This window comes from Bacillus rossius, chromosome 1 (assembly GCF_032445375.1).
Source record: "Bacillus rossius redtenbacheri isolate Brsri chromosome 1, Brsri_v3, whole genome shotgun sequence".
NCBI lineage: Eukaryota > Metazoa > Arthropoda > Insecta > Phasmatodea > Bacillidae > Bacillus > Bacillus rossius.
This window is the reverse complement of record NC_086330.1, coordinates 218,041,463-218,057,186: the sequence shown is the minus strand read 5'-3', so window position 1 is coordinate 218,057,186 and position 15,724 is coordinate 218,041,463. Positions and strand designations below refer to the sequence as shown.

Below are 15,724 nucleotides of genomic sequence, written 5' to 3'. Positions count from 1 at the left end.
ACTGACTTGCTGGACTGGTGGTTAGCATCTCCCCTTGCCAATTCACGACCCTAAATTAGTGGCGCGGCTGCTCTAATAGATTTTGCTCTTAAAAATAACACCACTGCTCCACATCAGCGCTACTCAGCTTCGAAAAGATAAACCAAGAAGCAGCCTCCAACCAGGACGTCACCAGCTGATGCCTCTCTGCTGCTTTCCTCTCGCCACTTGGTATTTAAAGAACAACCACCACCGGTTGTACCTTGAAAACATGTGGCCCAACAACCTGTGGATCTGGCAACCACTTGCTGTTACAAACATAGGCGTGCCCAGACATTTCCATTAGGGGGGGCCCTGCTAAATTTTTAAATCAGAAGCTGAATTTAGAATGTTAAATAGCCTAAATAAATTCACTCATTCCCGTGTTTATATTTTTGTGCAGTATCAACGAGATATGTTTACCAGTTAATATTTATATCCGTATAATTTTAAAAATCTTGAAAATATGTTTTTTTTCCCATAGACAATGTTTAAAGGGTACTTACACGTTTTTCCCCCTCGAATTTTCCAATAGCTTGGTCCAGATCTACCTTGAAATGAACTTCTTTTTAGTGAATGCAAACACAGCAATTCAGACAACAGAACTTTAACAAACCTCTTAAAATATTTTTTTTCTTGGCCATTTTAAGGGACCTCGTGTTTTAAATAAACTAAGGCGGCTGTATTTCCATAATGATAAAATGTTTAAAAAATATTATTAATTATCACGCTGCAACACTGAAAAACAGTTTGAGTGTCACAGTGCCAGGAATATACGAATATTAACGAAAGCATTAGAGAAAATGCCGATCTAAGTGATTACATTAGGGGGGGCCATGGCCCCCCTGGCCCCCCCTGTAGGCACGCCTATGGTTACAAACAATGGTCATTACATCCGCCACCCCCCCCCCCCCCCCCCCCCCACCAACCCAATGTATGTCCTCTGACTGGCAAGCCCCTAATACTTTTGCATATTTAGTACAACATATTGAAACAGTTTTTTAATTTTGTCATGTAGAATAATTTTTGTAAATTATTTTGGTTTTTGTTTACTGAATTTATACTATAATAACGTTTATGGAATGCATTATTGGGGAGCACTGAAAGAAGCTACCATTTAGGATTTAACTGAACTTTTTCCGTGTGTCACACAAGCTTTGCAGAGGTAAACTTTACACATGTTACCTGAAAACATTGATATTAACATGGTACTAAATTTCATTTCAGGGAAATGTTTCAGAGATAAACAAATCCTTGATTTAATAAAAGTGAGTCACCCCAGTCCCCTGGGGTTTAGCACTGTCACAGTCGTACAAAACAATGACATGTTTGAAATGCTCTAGCGATTCAATCAAAACTTGAAAAACATGTCACCACAAAGCTTTAGACACACGGAACAACTTTTGGTCTACTGATTATCACGTGGTCCATTTATTTTATGTGAAATGTGTTTTTATGTCCTTGAATGAGAAAAAAAAAGTCTTATTTCATAAATTAATAAATTTAAATCGTACCATTAATATTAACACCTGGACAATTTTTCAACATAAATGTGTATAATACGTTAAAAATTGTGTAAAAGGGAAGCTTTTAGTGGACTGCTGTAAGTCGTCATATAGGACTTAACTACATGTTTTCAGTGATGCACAAGGTCTACAGTGGTAAACTTATGGTATGTTATTAAGCATAGTCGACTCTACCACATTGCAAAAATTTATCTATGAACAATTTTTCACAGACTGTTTCTTTTTATATCTTTGTTCCTTGCATGGGCCAAATGCAAGAAAACCTGGCTTGGCCCTGGTGATTGCATTACGGCTGTGAGCTCCAAAGATGAGGAACAGGGGTGGGGGAGAAGGCTTCTTGTTGTGACTTGCTTCCTCTGTCCGCTCCAAGGAAAACCCGCATGGAAGAGACAGACAGTTGTATAAGACCTTCCAGCGATGCCCACTAGATGGCAGCCCTCTGGGCTGTGCCTTCGACAACCTTCCTCGCGGAGCTGTCTCGCCAGTGACATGTGATATCTGGCCTGCTAGTTTACAACGATCCAGATGACTATACAGTAGAACCCCGATTTTGCGAACACGGATTTAACGAAAACAGCGATTTAACGTAAAGGTTTTCAGGAACCATCAAAAAACACCAATTTATTAAAATATTAATATAGATTTCCAAAAAATGAAAGTAAATTGTAATGGAATATTATTAAGAAATACACTCTGTGGTGTCAGTAATAGAATGGAGGTACTATATATTAATATGTGACTTTGCATCATCTGTCCAAAAACGAAAAAATAAAAAAAAATTGTTCAAATTGCTTAAAAACTCCGGGAGCTGTAACTGAATTGCGTAGGTGCGTGCCATTGCGCGCGCCTGGATAGATAGACTGTCCGCGACACATGACGTCATGAAGGGTTTCTTTGTCCGCATCCCCCTCCCCCTTCCATATTCCTGGCTTGACTCACCACGTTATCTTCCACTCACGCCCACATAGTAACAGTGCTAGGCAATAATCTCACGTTTCCAAATATTCCCTAACCCATCCTCCAGGTTTTTTCAACTTGTGACAACGTCACACCAATACGCCATTATCATTATTCTTATGGAGGTGTAAAAGTAACGAAAAAAAAGCGTACCCGTATGTATTCGTTACTATAACAATTAGTACTCGTTACTATCGTATCGCTACGTTATTCGTTACTTCTGATACCGCATAACATGCTATGTTATGTTGCAGCAACGAATCGAGTCGTATTGTGTACGCAAACAGTATGACGTCGCGTAAATAATAATAAATAGAATATAAACAATTAACAATATTTCATAATTAACAGTTTTTGTTAACCAAAAACAATTAAATCTCATTAGAGCGGTTTTTTTATATTATCTCTTTTAAGATAAGAACAAAAAAACGTGAAAATACGCGATAATAAAAAAAAACATAATTACATATTTCTAATTTGTAAACAATACTTTGTTACGTTGTTTCTGTTCCAATCTCAAACTTTTTCTACACACAATTCCTTTAATAAACAAACATCGTTCTTTGTAACGTAAATACATCGAATACGCGCGCGCATGCGTAAAACATACGAAAAATGCGAGTAACGAGATGCAGCCGTGTGTAACGTTTCGTTACTCGTTACTAGATGGCGCACCTGTTACTCGGTACCGAATACATACGGTTTGCTACAGCTCTATTATTCTCAGTAAGAGCTTTGTGCGCGGTGTTTAGTTTTTGGAATACGTTTTTTTATAAGTGCTGCGCAGCTCAGCGAACAAAGAGAGTCAGCCGGCGGCTACGCCGCGCCGTAACAGCACCTGACCGAGTACAATGACGTTTCTCCGCGTACGGCGCGCTGACGGTAAATTTCCATCAATTTGCGGCCATTTTTTATTTTTTACTGTGACGCAATGTGTATGTAGCTCGTATTTGTTATAAACGCTGCAGGTTGCGACTGTATTTTAATAAACTTTAACGTATTTCTTACACTTTTCATATTTTTAACATTTTTTTTAAAATTTAATGCCTCATTTTTCACGGTTTCTGAAAATCTGTATGTACGACCGAGGTGTACGTACGAACCGGGGGCCGTACGAGCGAGATCAAAAACGTTGAAGATGGAAAGTTGACGAAGTCTGAGATAGCACGGCAGCACAAGATATCAGCGTCGACCCTGTTTACGATATGGAAACGTAGGGACGCGATTATGAGTGCGGGGGTCATTGAAAATCGGTAAATCGGATTTAACGAAACATCGATTTAGAGTAAACATTTTCGGTAACCGTAGCACTTCGTTAAATCGGGGTTCTACTGTATATTATTTATAAGTACACATTTATGAAACACATAAGCCAATTTTCAGTATGAAATATTACTTTTTTTATTCTGCACTAATCCCCTTAACTCACCAGAATGCCATACTCTACTAAACAAAGAAATCACAGTGATTTTTATGAGAACATGTCATGGAGACCCAGCTCCTCCTATTGAGAAGTAAGGGTGGGGCAGGGGAAGACTTGTAATAAGGCTTTCTTTTACTCGTCATAAAACCTGTTTTCTACACCCAAACAAAAAAAAGTTTCGATAATAATGTAAATAATGTTATTGTAACATAAATTAATAGGTATGATAATACTAAGGAAACAGAACTGTCACTTAGCTGCAGCGATAAAAAAGGATTTATTTTCTTTGCTCTAAAAATATTTAAATAAATTTCAAATCTATTATAAAAGTGTATGTAATTTTTTTCAAATATAAAATAAATATTTTTTTTGTGCAATTATTTGCATTTGAAAATATTTGCACACCTTGGTTTGTTGTGACCTGGAAGCAAAAAGCAAAGCAGGGAGGATCTAAGAACAAGTCACGTACCATGTTCCAGTAGATGATAGGGTGCTGGTCCACAAAGCACGCTTGCGTGAGACACACATCTCCTTCGCAGTGCAAGATGTTCTCCAGCTCCTTGCGCAACACCAGTGGGTTCAGGTAAGGCACTACGATTGGTTCCAGCGCCACAGACTCTGTCCCCTCCTCCTGCAACATACCCAACTCCTATGGTTCACTTGTGGATACAGGAGCCACTCCAGGTGACAGCTGCCAAGATGCCAGAGCACTTCTTTAAAGCACATGCCGTTTCAATTACGTCTCACTCCAACTGTTTTCCATGTCACAATTACTACAAAAAGGTTAAAATTTAAGGAATAAAATATTTCTTCCATTCAAAGAACAAGGAATTTTGTAAATGGGCAAACAAGTGCCACATGTTACAACAGACCAACACTGCTAGTTGGCAAAGGACCACATGTTTCCAGGCACTACCACGGCAGGCATGGCATGGATCCGGGGGAGCCGGGGCCTCTCTGGAATCAAAAATCCCCTCTCTGAGAGGGCCCTCTTGTGCTTGCAAAATACATAATCCCTCCCCCTCGCCCCTGATGGCAGGTGTTCACTGACATGATGTGACAACACACAACCAGGAGGTAGAGTAGAACCTAGTTACAACTGACTTCTGCTGCTAGCTGAAGGGAAATAAGCTGCTGCCTACAGCTACTACCAAGGCGGGTGTCCACAGAAGTGATGTGTGACAACCAACCAGGAGGAACATGTTATTAATGGTTGAGATTAGGGGTATGCCAGTATTAAAAAGAACATTCAATATTCGTGAATCATTTGATGTTACATACAAGAATTAACATCAATTTTTTTGTTTATTCATTTTGTAACAACCAAGTACACCACTTGTTAATTGGTTTAAATAACCATTTACTATGTCCAAAATTCAGTACTATAGATACGTTTTCTGATATCATATAAATATATTCTTTTTATTTTTTTAAGAAGTAATCCTGTGTTTGCCGTATGTTTCATGACCGTAATTTACATTAGTTCATGCTTTCTAAGTTGTTCTGATGATTTGTTTGCTTTATAGTGAATAAGTCCATAGGCATTATTTTTACCAGTTTGTGTATTTACATTATTCTATGCTTTCACATATTTGTTAAGTATTGCTTGTTTTCTTTATTCATAAAAGCGTGTTCATGTAATTTTCTTTTGTATTTTTTTTTGTTTGCCATGAATCTTTGTTTAAACGAGCTGAAGCAATAGTTGGCTGGTTGAATAAGAATGAAAGAGAGAGTTTGGAGCTTATGAGAAAAGACTGGAGTTCATAAGGGTTCTGTTGCCATGCACCAGTATTGGCCAGTATTTTATCCATGTCATTTATTGATTCATTAAAAATTATGTCACCAGATTTTGTGATTTTTTTCTTGTTGTAATCTCTGTCGAAAAAGCCTCATTGCGAGGGGCTATGGTTCTGTGAGGCTGTGCTGTGATTGGTTGGAGTGGTCATGCAACTGCCACTTCCTTCGGGTGTATGTGGCTGCAAAGCCTTGTTCATTAGTCAGCTTCTGTGCTAGGTACCAAGAGGTATTGTGTTGGGCAGTGGCTCAAAACTAAACCATAAGCTGAACAGTAAATTTTGCGGCTGTGGTAAGGGTTCTACCGGATATAATCAACCTTTTTTCACTTTTCGGAACTTTAAACTGGAATTTTACGATCACAGTCATCTGTATTAGCCCACAAGGATAGAGTGAATTTCTTCTTTGTTCTGAAGGACTGAGTCTTTCTGCTTGTATCGTGATTTCGTGTGCAACCACCAGACCTAATTGTGAACTAAATTTTAATATTCATCCTTTGGTACCCGCGAACAGTCAACGTGTTTGTTTTTGAGGTCTGTGAAGAACTTTTGTGCAAAAATTTGTATACTCAACATGTACTTGCTTTTTTGGTCGGAAGATGGCCGCCATGATGACTGTGAATTTTCTTTGAGAATCAATAACTACACGTTAATCTCAGTTTTTGCCTGAGAGACATTATTTCCATTAGTAATCAACAACTGTAACAATTGTTTTTCTTGAACTTATATATGGTTTTCAGCACCAAATACATTTCTGCACGTGTTAATGAAACATTAATGTCCACTCTAGAAAAAATATTTCAAGCTAGCTGAGGTGGTCTGGAGTTTGACAGTTTCTGATATACACCATTAAAATAATTCCAACCAAATTAAAAAAAAAAAGTACATTATTAACTAAGAAGATTTTTTGATAAATTTTGATTTGGTTTCTGCAACAATAAATATACATTATTTTTATATATACTGAGTAGCCACACAAAATTTAAAATGAAATTCCCTGACTAGGTTTTCCCTGACCTGATTACAAGAGCCACTTTTTCATAAAAATCCCCCATTAATTTTTAAAAATTTTTTGACATTTTTTTTTTAATCATTATGTAAGAGAGCATTGTGGTACTTCAAGTAGTTTACCAGGAAGTTGTCATTTTGAATGGTAGTTGTTTTAGGGTAGGTTAAATTAGCTACATGTTTATTTGAAATTCATAACCAATTGTTCAAACAATATTCAAAGATTTTGTAATGTAACTACCCTAACTGACCATTCTCACAATATAAATGATTTGTAATAAGTAACTTAACCTTAACACTCAACATTATGGCAAATACCTGGTAAATTACTTGAATTATGACAACACCATCATAAAGAATAATTATAAAATATGCCAGTAAGAAAAAAAAACCTAGTTGGAATTTTTAATAAATTTTTTTGAGAAAAGTGACTCACCTTTAGAATTACCTAAGCAGCAACCTCGAATAAGCATTCTCCAAACTATTAAAAACAGACCTTGGAACCATATTCAACTTTCTCTAATTTTTTAGTTCCAGATTTGTATAATTATGCCCAATTATAAATTGCCTTTAAGGATTTCTGTAAAAATGATAGTGTTCTCAGTACCTTTGTTAAAGTAAACCAAATATTTTTTTTCACCACTGTATTCTTGCCACAAGAATACTATTTAAAGTTTCAATACTTCCATTAAAAATCTTAATGTAAATTTTAACTACATGACTCTATAGATATCAGGCAGTAAATATTTATTTTATGGATTAAGTGTGAATGATAACGTGTTTACTGTGATGTGAAGGAAAATTACTCAATAAAAAGTCTAAAACGAATTTTGGCTTTTATTCTTCTCCAGAAAAACCAATGTTACATATTTCCTAGCAGCCGAGACGGCCCGACCCTCGCACGACTGACAAAACTCAGCACATTAACAAACCTTACAGAAAATTTCAATTAGCTGGGGACTTCCCCGAAATACTGCTTTACTATTGGCTACAACACTTATTCTTACAATTATGATGAAGTCCCCCCCCCCCCCCCCCCCCCGGCTCCTCTTTGAGGCCATCGCCTCGCTCTGTCACATGTCTGTGTCTTTCTCTTACACCTGTATCTTTTAAATTGGACACCGAATTTTCAGATTCCCCCGTAAGATATTCCCACGGTCTGAGTTAACATATGTCTCTCTCTTACACAAGAAGCGATACACTGTCGTCTTTTGGCACCGCTATGTCGCCTCATGTCTTTCTTTCCTTCTACCCAATACTCACGGTTTTAAAATCACTACAAAACACATACACAATATTATTATTAAAAAGGAATATTTAAATGCAATAGATTACTGAAATTCACACTTACACAAATAATAATCAAGTCGCCAGTAAAGTGAAAGACAGTAAAATTATAGTCAAGAGGTTTTTCAAATAAAATAACAAAACATCAAATTTACAGTAGAACCTCATTTTTACGTACCCGTGATATACGAATTCCAGCGATTAACGTATTTTTTTACATGCACTGTCAATTTCCCTATACTAATAATGCATTCTTTTCCTGCCTTGTGCAAAAGCATTTCCCATTGTTTACGTAGAATTAGTGCTGTATTTCGTGGCAAACCATTGGAAAATTTAGAGAAAACAATAAATTCTCACAATGAATAGCGTGAAGTTTAATTATTAAGCATTACTGCATGAGTGTATGGTCACCACAGCTTCGTTCACCATTGTATAACGGTTCGTTACATACAAAATAAAAAGATGTTGCGGCAATTTTTAGTTTTTGTTTTATTTTTTCAAAATAGAATGCACAGACGAATCCTATCACTTTCAATGTTTTACTCACTCGTTCAACACATACATCTGTCTGTCGAAAACTACTCGCAGCTCGCGCGATGAGAATTAACGAAAAATAACGTCCTTCAGTAATATTTTACTGTAAGTACACGAAGTCAGAGCGGCCTCAAACCTGGCCGCACCCAGCGAAGATGAACTTCGCCACGAGCCAAACGCTGACGTCGGTAGCCGCAATTTCTAATTGAAAATATCCAAAAAGTTTCAAAACCAATGATTAATTAACGGCATGGCTCTAGCTACCGACGTTAAATTTTCTCTTCAACAATTTCTACATACTTTGCGAGAAGTCACCGAACGCGACCTACTTGTGCAGCGTTCGACGGACGACTGCTGAAGTCCTGCCACCGTCTCCTCCACGCAGGGAGGAGAAGTCACATGACCTCACCGACCAATCACACGCACACTTCATTCACACTACACATCACAAGCCAATAGGAATACAGAAAACACATTGAAAACAGTTTTCTCTCCATAGAGCTAGGGACTTTACATTCTCTCTCTCTCTCCCACACCGTGAGACAGCAGTTATCCTCAGTTCCCTAGACACGTGGTGAATCCCAGTTTTTGTCTCTGTTGGCGGGGAATCACTGTTTCTTTCTCACTCGCACTTACAGGCCTCTTATGACTCTCTCTAATACATCACCTCAGACACAGTCCCGTGGTCTATAATTATTATGCAACATGTTAATGAAAAATAAAAACAGCAATCATTATACAAATTACTTGACAAAATTATAAAAACCTGAAATAGTAGGCCAAAAAAAGCAAAAATCTAGTACAACGGCTTATTTGTGAATAATTACATAAAAAATAGTAATGATTGAAAATGTCTGTAAAAATACCAGGGACATTCTTAAAACACATAGCACGTGCAAATAACAACCCTTAAATATATAAAAACTGTAAAATATCATTAGAAAGACTTTTTAAGAAATATTTACATGCATAAAAATAGTTTAAAAGAAAATTATTTAGCTAGGAGGGCAGGGTTCTTGCAACGTTACAATTATAAACAACTTACTTTTTTTTGTGCCACGTGCTATTGTACACCATACGGCCATGAACCAAACGTATGGTGACATAAACATGAAAATTAATAAGTACTTTTCTTAGCGTTCCCCTTTAATCTTAAATGTATTATGCATGAAAATAAAGGTGAAAACTCACATTTTAAATACACAAAAGAGCGGATTACTGTTCCATTATTAAAATACGTTTTAAGCAACGTACGAGTTTCCTATAAATATGGCGTCTTCGTGCATATTCGGCAATGTTCGTTTTAACACATTAGAAACATTCTGAAAAGTCAAATGGCTGCAATGAATATCCAAACAATGCAATGGCAATTTAACTTCTATTCCTCAACGTAAACAATTATATTAATGGTGGTAGCTATCGTTTTATAGTATTATTTCTCAAAAAATCTGAAATTAATAAAACTTTAACACGTAATTAAATACAAAGTTCAAAAATCAAATGTGTTACAAAATTTCAGCACCAAGTGGCTATATCAAGATGTTTCAACATTCTCATCTCTTACACAAGAACAGCAAATTTCATGTTTAACTTTCGGCAATAATGAAGAACGGGGATATTGGATATATTTATAATTTTAATTATGTGAGATAGTGAAGTTCTAGTTAATATTTAAAAATGTAACCGTCTCTGACATATTATTTAGTGTGGTATATATTTTCTTTTTGTTTCCCATATAGCGAGATTATAAAAACAATTTGAACATTTCCCTCATTTAGCGTTTTTCCCGGTTTTTACATATTTTTTTCCTGGTCCCTTGAAATATGTAAAAAATGAGGTTCTACTGTAATTACAATAATATTACAAATATTAAAATACAAGTATGAAAAACTAGGTCACTACTTACTACCTTACAGGCTATGTATTCAGCTGAAATACTGAGATACTGAGAAACCATAATATTTATTCTTTTAACAAACACTTGTAAAAGTTGGGGAGGGCAGAGTCTTGCAACGTTACACACTCAATAAAAAATATTATTTTTTCCTCCAGTCACGTATATGACTTTATTCCTGTAGCAAGATTCTCATTTCCTCATAAATTTTAATAATTTTAGGGTTTTTCAGACATCGTAGATAATTGTAACCGCAAAGCTTCAGTAATCATTGCAAGTCTTTCTCACAACAAACACACATCTTCAAACCATGAGCAATATGACAGTCATATTTTAAGCATAGAGATAGGGAATATTTACTGTTGTCGCGACAGCCGTGTCGTGGTTGCAACTTGTAACTGCAAGTCACATGGCCAGGCCACAACCCGCAACAGCAAAAATGTTACATCACTTCGCTCTCTCCTCGAGGAACACCATGCATGTCACGGGTCGCGTGTTGCTAAGAGTCAGTAGAGGGCGACTTGCCACAGGCAAGTTGCCACCTGCTGAGCAGCGTATTGCGACACGCCTGGCCCTGGCGGTACACGTCCAGAACACGCGCCACACGAGCTTGGCCAGTCTATTTTACTGCACCCAATTAGTGCACTGGTCAGATTCTGTGTGTACTACAATGTTATATTAATATGCAGAATATATTAAAAAATTTGAGGGTACCTATTTTATTTTTTACATGTTTTGCTTGTTTAGAAAAATGTATGATGTATCATGGCAATAAAATATGAACTAATTAGGATTCTCTGAGAATTCATCATTCTTTTTTTTTTTTTTTTAAATATTATAATAGTCAATGTCAAACAGTGAATATTAATAATACTTGAACAGTGAGATAAAAATAACGTAATAACACCACTTCTTCAAAAAAAAATATTGATAATCTTATTTCTGCCATTTTCATGCACTAGATTACATAATAAAATAATTTGTTTCTAAAATCTCTCACACCCACTTACATTACAAGCAATGTTCTCCTTAAATTGTGGTAGGTATGATGTGGCTCGGATGGCGGTGTAGATTGATTGTTGCTGAGCGGGTCGCATGCCATGCAGGGTAGTGGGTAACTCCGCGGGCCATGTGTTGTTGCAGGTTAGTGGGTCGCTCCGCGGGCCATGTGTTGTTGCGAGGGTAGTGGGTCGCTCCGCGGGCCATGTGTTGTTGCAGGTTAGTGGGTCGCTCCGCGGGCCATGTGTTGTTGCGCGGGTAGTGGATCTTATGTGGTTTGTGTGTCACTGTGCGGATTGTGGCGCAGGTTGCGGGTCGCTGCTCTGGTCAAATGTTACATGTCACAGCACAGCTCGTGTGTCACGTGAAGCAGCACAAGTTACGGGTAGCGTATCACAAAGAGTAATGGTGCCGCGTCGTGAAATAAATGACGACTTGCCTGCTGCAAGTTGCCATCTGTTGTCCAGCGAGACACGACATGCCTAGCGTCGCTTGCTCAGCAACATACAAGTACTTTCTCCACGCAGCATATGACACTAGTGTGTTCAGTTACTCTGTTCAAAATCACTTGTTAATTTGAACCTAATGTTAAAGTCAACTATGCAATTGTGAACAAAACAAGAAGTCAAACAAACACCATTTTATTGCAGTGAAGTATGGTACTTCCCAGTTTTCATTTGTTCATGTTTTGAATGTGCTGGATAATATAATTTTTAAATCAAAAACAGTTTATTTAATAATATTCAGAAATTTATAAATATAAATTGGACTTATGTAAAATTGTGTAGTAAGACATGCCATTAAACTATTAAATAATTTGGTTTCTCTATGACAACAGGGTGTATACACAGAGCGAGAACCTTTGAAAGGGTGCTAGAATATTACTTACACGAGAGAAGGTGCACCAACAGAAAAAAAAGGCTAAGGAAAAGGGTATCGTGCGGGGCTGGCTTAAGCGACAAGGTTACTACATGGTATATAAGGGACTTTGTCGCTATAGCAACAAAATCGTGGCAACTTGGCCTTGTGACTTTCAATTCGCTGTACGCGGCTTGTAAAAGGGACAATATTTGTCAATACTAACACCACTAATTAATCAACAGCAAGTTAATCATGCTTGGAGCTTAACTGAATGTATGCTATGCAGCATTGCCATGTAGCAATGTAAAGTTTTGAATTAGCCATGATTCATGCTTTTTAAAAACACATTTTTACGAAAAATTGTGTGCGGATTATTTGGATGAAAATTGTAATATGCATACACAATTTTGAAAATGTTACAGATAAACGTTTTTTTTTTTTCATAACGAATGACCATTGAAGAAACAATTATGCTGCAGAATACGGTCATATATATAGGTTTGGCAACTTACCCTCATTCTCAGTCGGCTTAGTGAAGTTCGCAGCAACCTGCAAACTAACGGATATAGTTGAATGATGGAACCCATCATCAACATTGTGTTAAATGAGTTTTGTATGAAAAATATTAGTCCTAATTCTGTCTTAATTTTTGAAATATTTTCCCAGATTACTATTTTGTCATTCATTTGGATGGTTGGTAAATGCCTAATCTGTACCAATGCCAAAAGTTTTTTCAGAATTTGTTAGTTAAGTTGGAGTGATGTTACAGAAATATGTTTTAAAGAATTTCTAATTCGAACAAGTGGCGCAGTGGTCAAGCGCATGGCTTGGCAGTTCGCTGGCTCAGGTTCGATACCCACTGGTACTATTTTTTTACATTTTAATTTTTTTTCTTACAATATTAAACTATTTTAAAAAGTTAAATTACATAATTGTGTGAGGTTTTGAATAAAAACACAAATCACACTCTGCGGTAAATACGATTCATAACTGTACCATTTAAAACTCTTCTTGTTTAAGGCGATTGGTGCACGGTAAAAAACGGTCACAGGCCCGAAAACAATGAATTTTGTATCATATGACCACTAAAGAGTCTAGATGCCTATGTGGGTGACCGTTACTATGTAGGGAGGTCAGGAGCTTAGTTCCAGCTCGTCAGTGGCGAGATGGCCTTCATACGGGAAGGGTGTCGCTGGTGGTCGCTCTGCGGCCTGCCATCTAGCGGGAACTAACAAAACCTCGAAGGTTTTATCTCTCTCTCCCTCTAACACACAGCCGATAAGGTTCTATCGTGCCCGGAGGAGGGGAATGTTTATCAGGTTTCTCTTTTACTCATTCTTCGCCATGGGGAGGCAGAATGGATTATTTTTTATCCGCAACTGCGCAGACGTCATGTGGCCACTCCCGCACTCTTCTCACTCAACTCGCTCATTCTCTCACACTATTTCAATAAATCTTTTCAAATCTTCAACATCAATACTTTAAACCATTGCGCTTCCTACGGATTAATTATATTTCATGCAAGTGCCCGAATTCAGCTGCAAAAAAATAAAAAGCGTAGTCAATTTTTTTCTTCAAAAACCTTCCGAAACACTGTGTGTTAAAAAACATTCTGAAAGCCCATTTTTCTAGATAAATGGAAATTCTAAATCACCTACGCCACAAGGAAACATTGTGCTTTAATATTATGTAAAGAAAACACCTCTTAGTTTTATAGTTATGTAAAGGTGGTGTGATATGTTTTAGATGTCGCACCATCTTATCATCCATGTATAAGAGTTACCCGAAAAGCTAACAAGACTATTGCCATGGAAATGTTTAAGGAAATATTTTTCAAATGTTTGGTAAACAGTAAACAACATATAAAAAATCTTATAACTGTAAAATTAAAATACAAACAACCCTATAGCAAATTTAATTTCAATATGAAAAAGTCTACAATAATGTTTACAAGAAACGAAATTGCAATAGCAATACAAAAATATCGCAATTTTGTTACATTGTTAATAAATATATTATTTTTAATAAAGGCAATAAAAATGACATACTCAATATTTGGAATACAATAAATACCTTAAGCCCTACATAATTGCTGCGATATTCACAATAAATGCTTTTCTTAAATATAGTAATTAAAAAACATCGTAAATAAATTATGAACATACATATTATGGTGAAGGAAAGTGGACACTATCACACTGAAAAATCTTAGAGGGTAGTTTTCCTCATCTTATTGCTTTCTTTGCATTTTTGGTCTTGTTCGTTAAAATATTTCATGTTCAAATACTTGATACGCATATACGTTCTTGTCCTGACAAAACAGTATATAACTTCTTCTGGATATTTATTTTCAGTAGTTCCGCAAATAATTTTAGTCAGTGATTCAAAATTCCGCTCTTTTTTGCACAAATTGTTGCCATGAATATTATCAAAACACATTTCAGAGATCTTTATTAATTCAAAAAATTCATTAGTGGGACATTTTAAGTTACCCTTTGATTGTACATGTATCCAGCTATCGTCCTCCGAATTGAAATCCGTAGTGCCAAGGTCAGGATATTTATTTCTGAAACGGTGAGCTATATAGCCAGAAACATATTTCAGCCCTTCAAGAGAAATTTCGTCACTTGAAAGGGGCCTGGCCTCTAAATCTAAGTCTATTTCTTCCATGTCAGCAAGATCTATTTCATTTAAAGGTGATTTCTCTTGAAATGTCTTTGTAAAATACATTTCCTTGCACAAAAGTAGTTCTGTAATTTCATTCTGATAAGCACTGTCCTGTTCCATTTCATTTGACGAAAAATCACTTACGAAACACATTTCGTCTGTCTTCTCATCCGTGTTTTTCCGTTCAGCAAAAACTGCTGCAGAATGTTTTCACAATATGTAGTTTATAATTCTGTATTTAAAGTAAATGGGCGACAGATGCGTATTTTATTACATGCTTTATATTAGCTTCACCTGTATGTTTGTTTGTCTGTCCGTCTGTAACTCTTTCGACTAAGAGTGAGTGGCTCATCAGTGTAAAATGTCCCACTAATTTCATCACGTTCGTTAGCCGAGTGGTCAAAGGCGCGCGACTTCTGAGACGTCAGCTTACGGATTCAGCGATCGTGGGTTCTACTCCCGGCCACGCCGGATAAAAAGAATGTTTTTTATTCTGGCAAATTCTAAGATTATATCCATACATCTAACTGTAAATGATTCGGAGAGACTTTACCATTTCTTTGTGACGTTTCAACTTCAAATAGTTATCTCAGATGGTAATAGGTAGTGTGGGTAACTGATTTCCCTATGATAATTATACATAAATATAGTTTAAAAAACTAAAAAAACATGCTTTTAAAGAATATCAAACTAAAAAGTTAAAAATAAATATAGTTTAAAAAACTAAAGAAACATGCTTTTAAAGATTATCAAACTA

At 36.5% G+C, this 15,724-nt stretch overlaps 1 protein-coding gene across 3 annotated transcripts in view; it reads right to left on the bottom strand.

Moving 5' to 3' along the window:
- Window positions 1-15,724, bottom strand: part of LOC134527290 (DENN domain-containing protein Crag) — a 771,918-nt gene that overhangs the window by 39,879 nt on the left and 716,315 nt on the right. For all 3 annotated transcript variants that reach the window (XM_063359840.1, XM_063359841.1, XM_063359842.1), the window contains one exon: window positions 4,394-4,555. In XM_063359840.1, coding sequence (XP_063215910.1) covers window positions 4,394-4,555 — 162 coding nt within the window. The remainder of the gene's footprint in view (window positions 1-4,393; window positions 4,556-15,724) is intronic.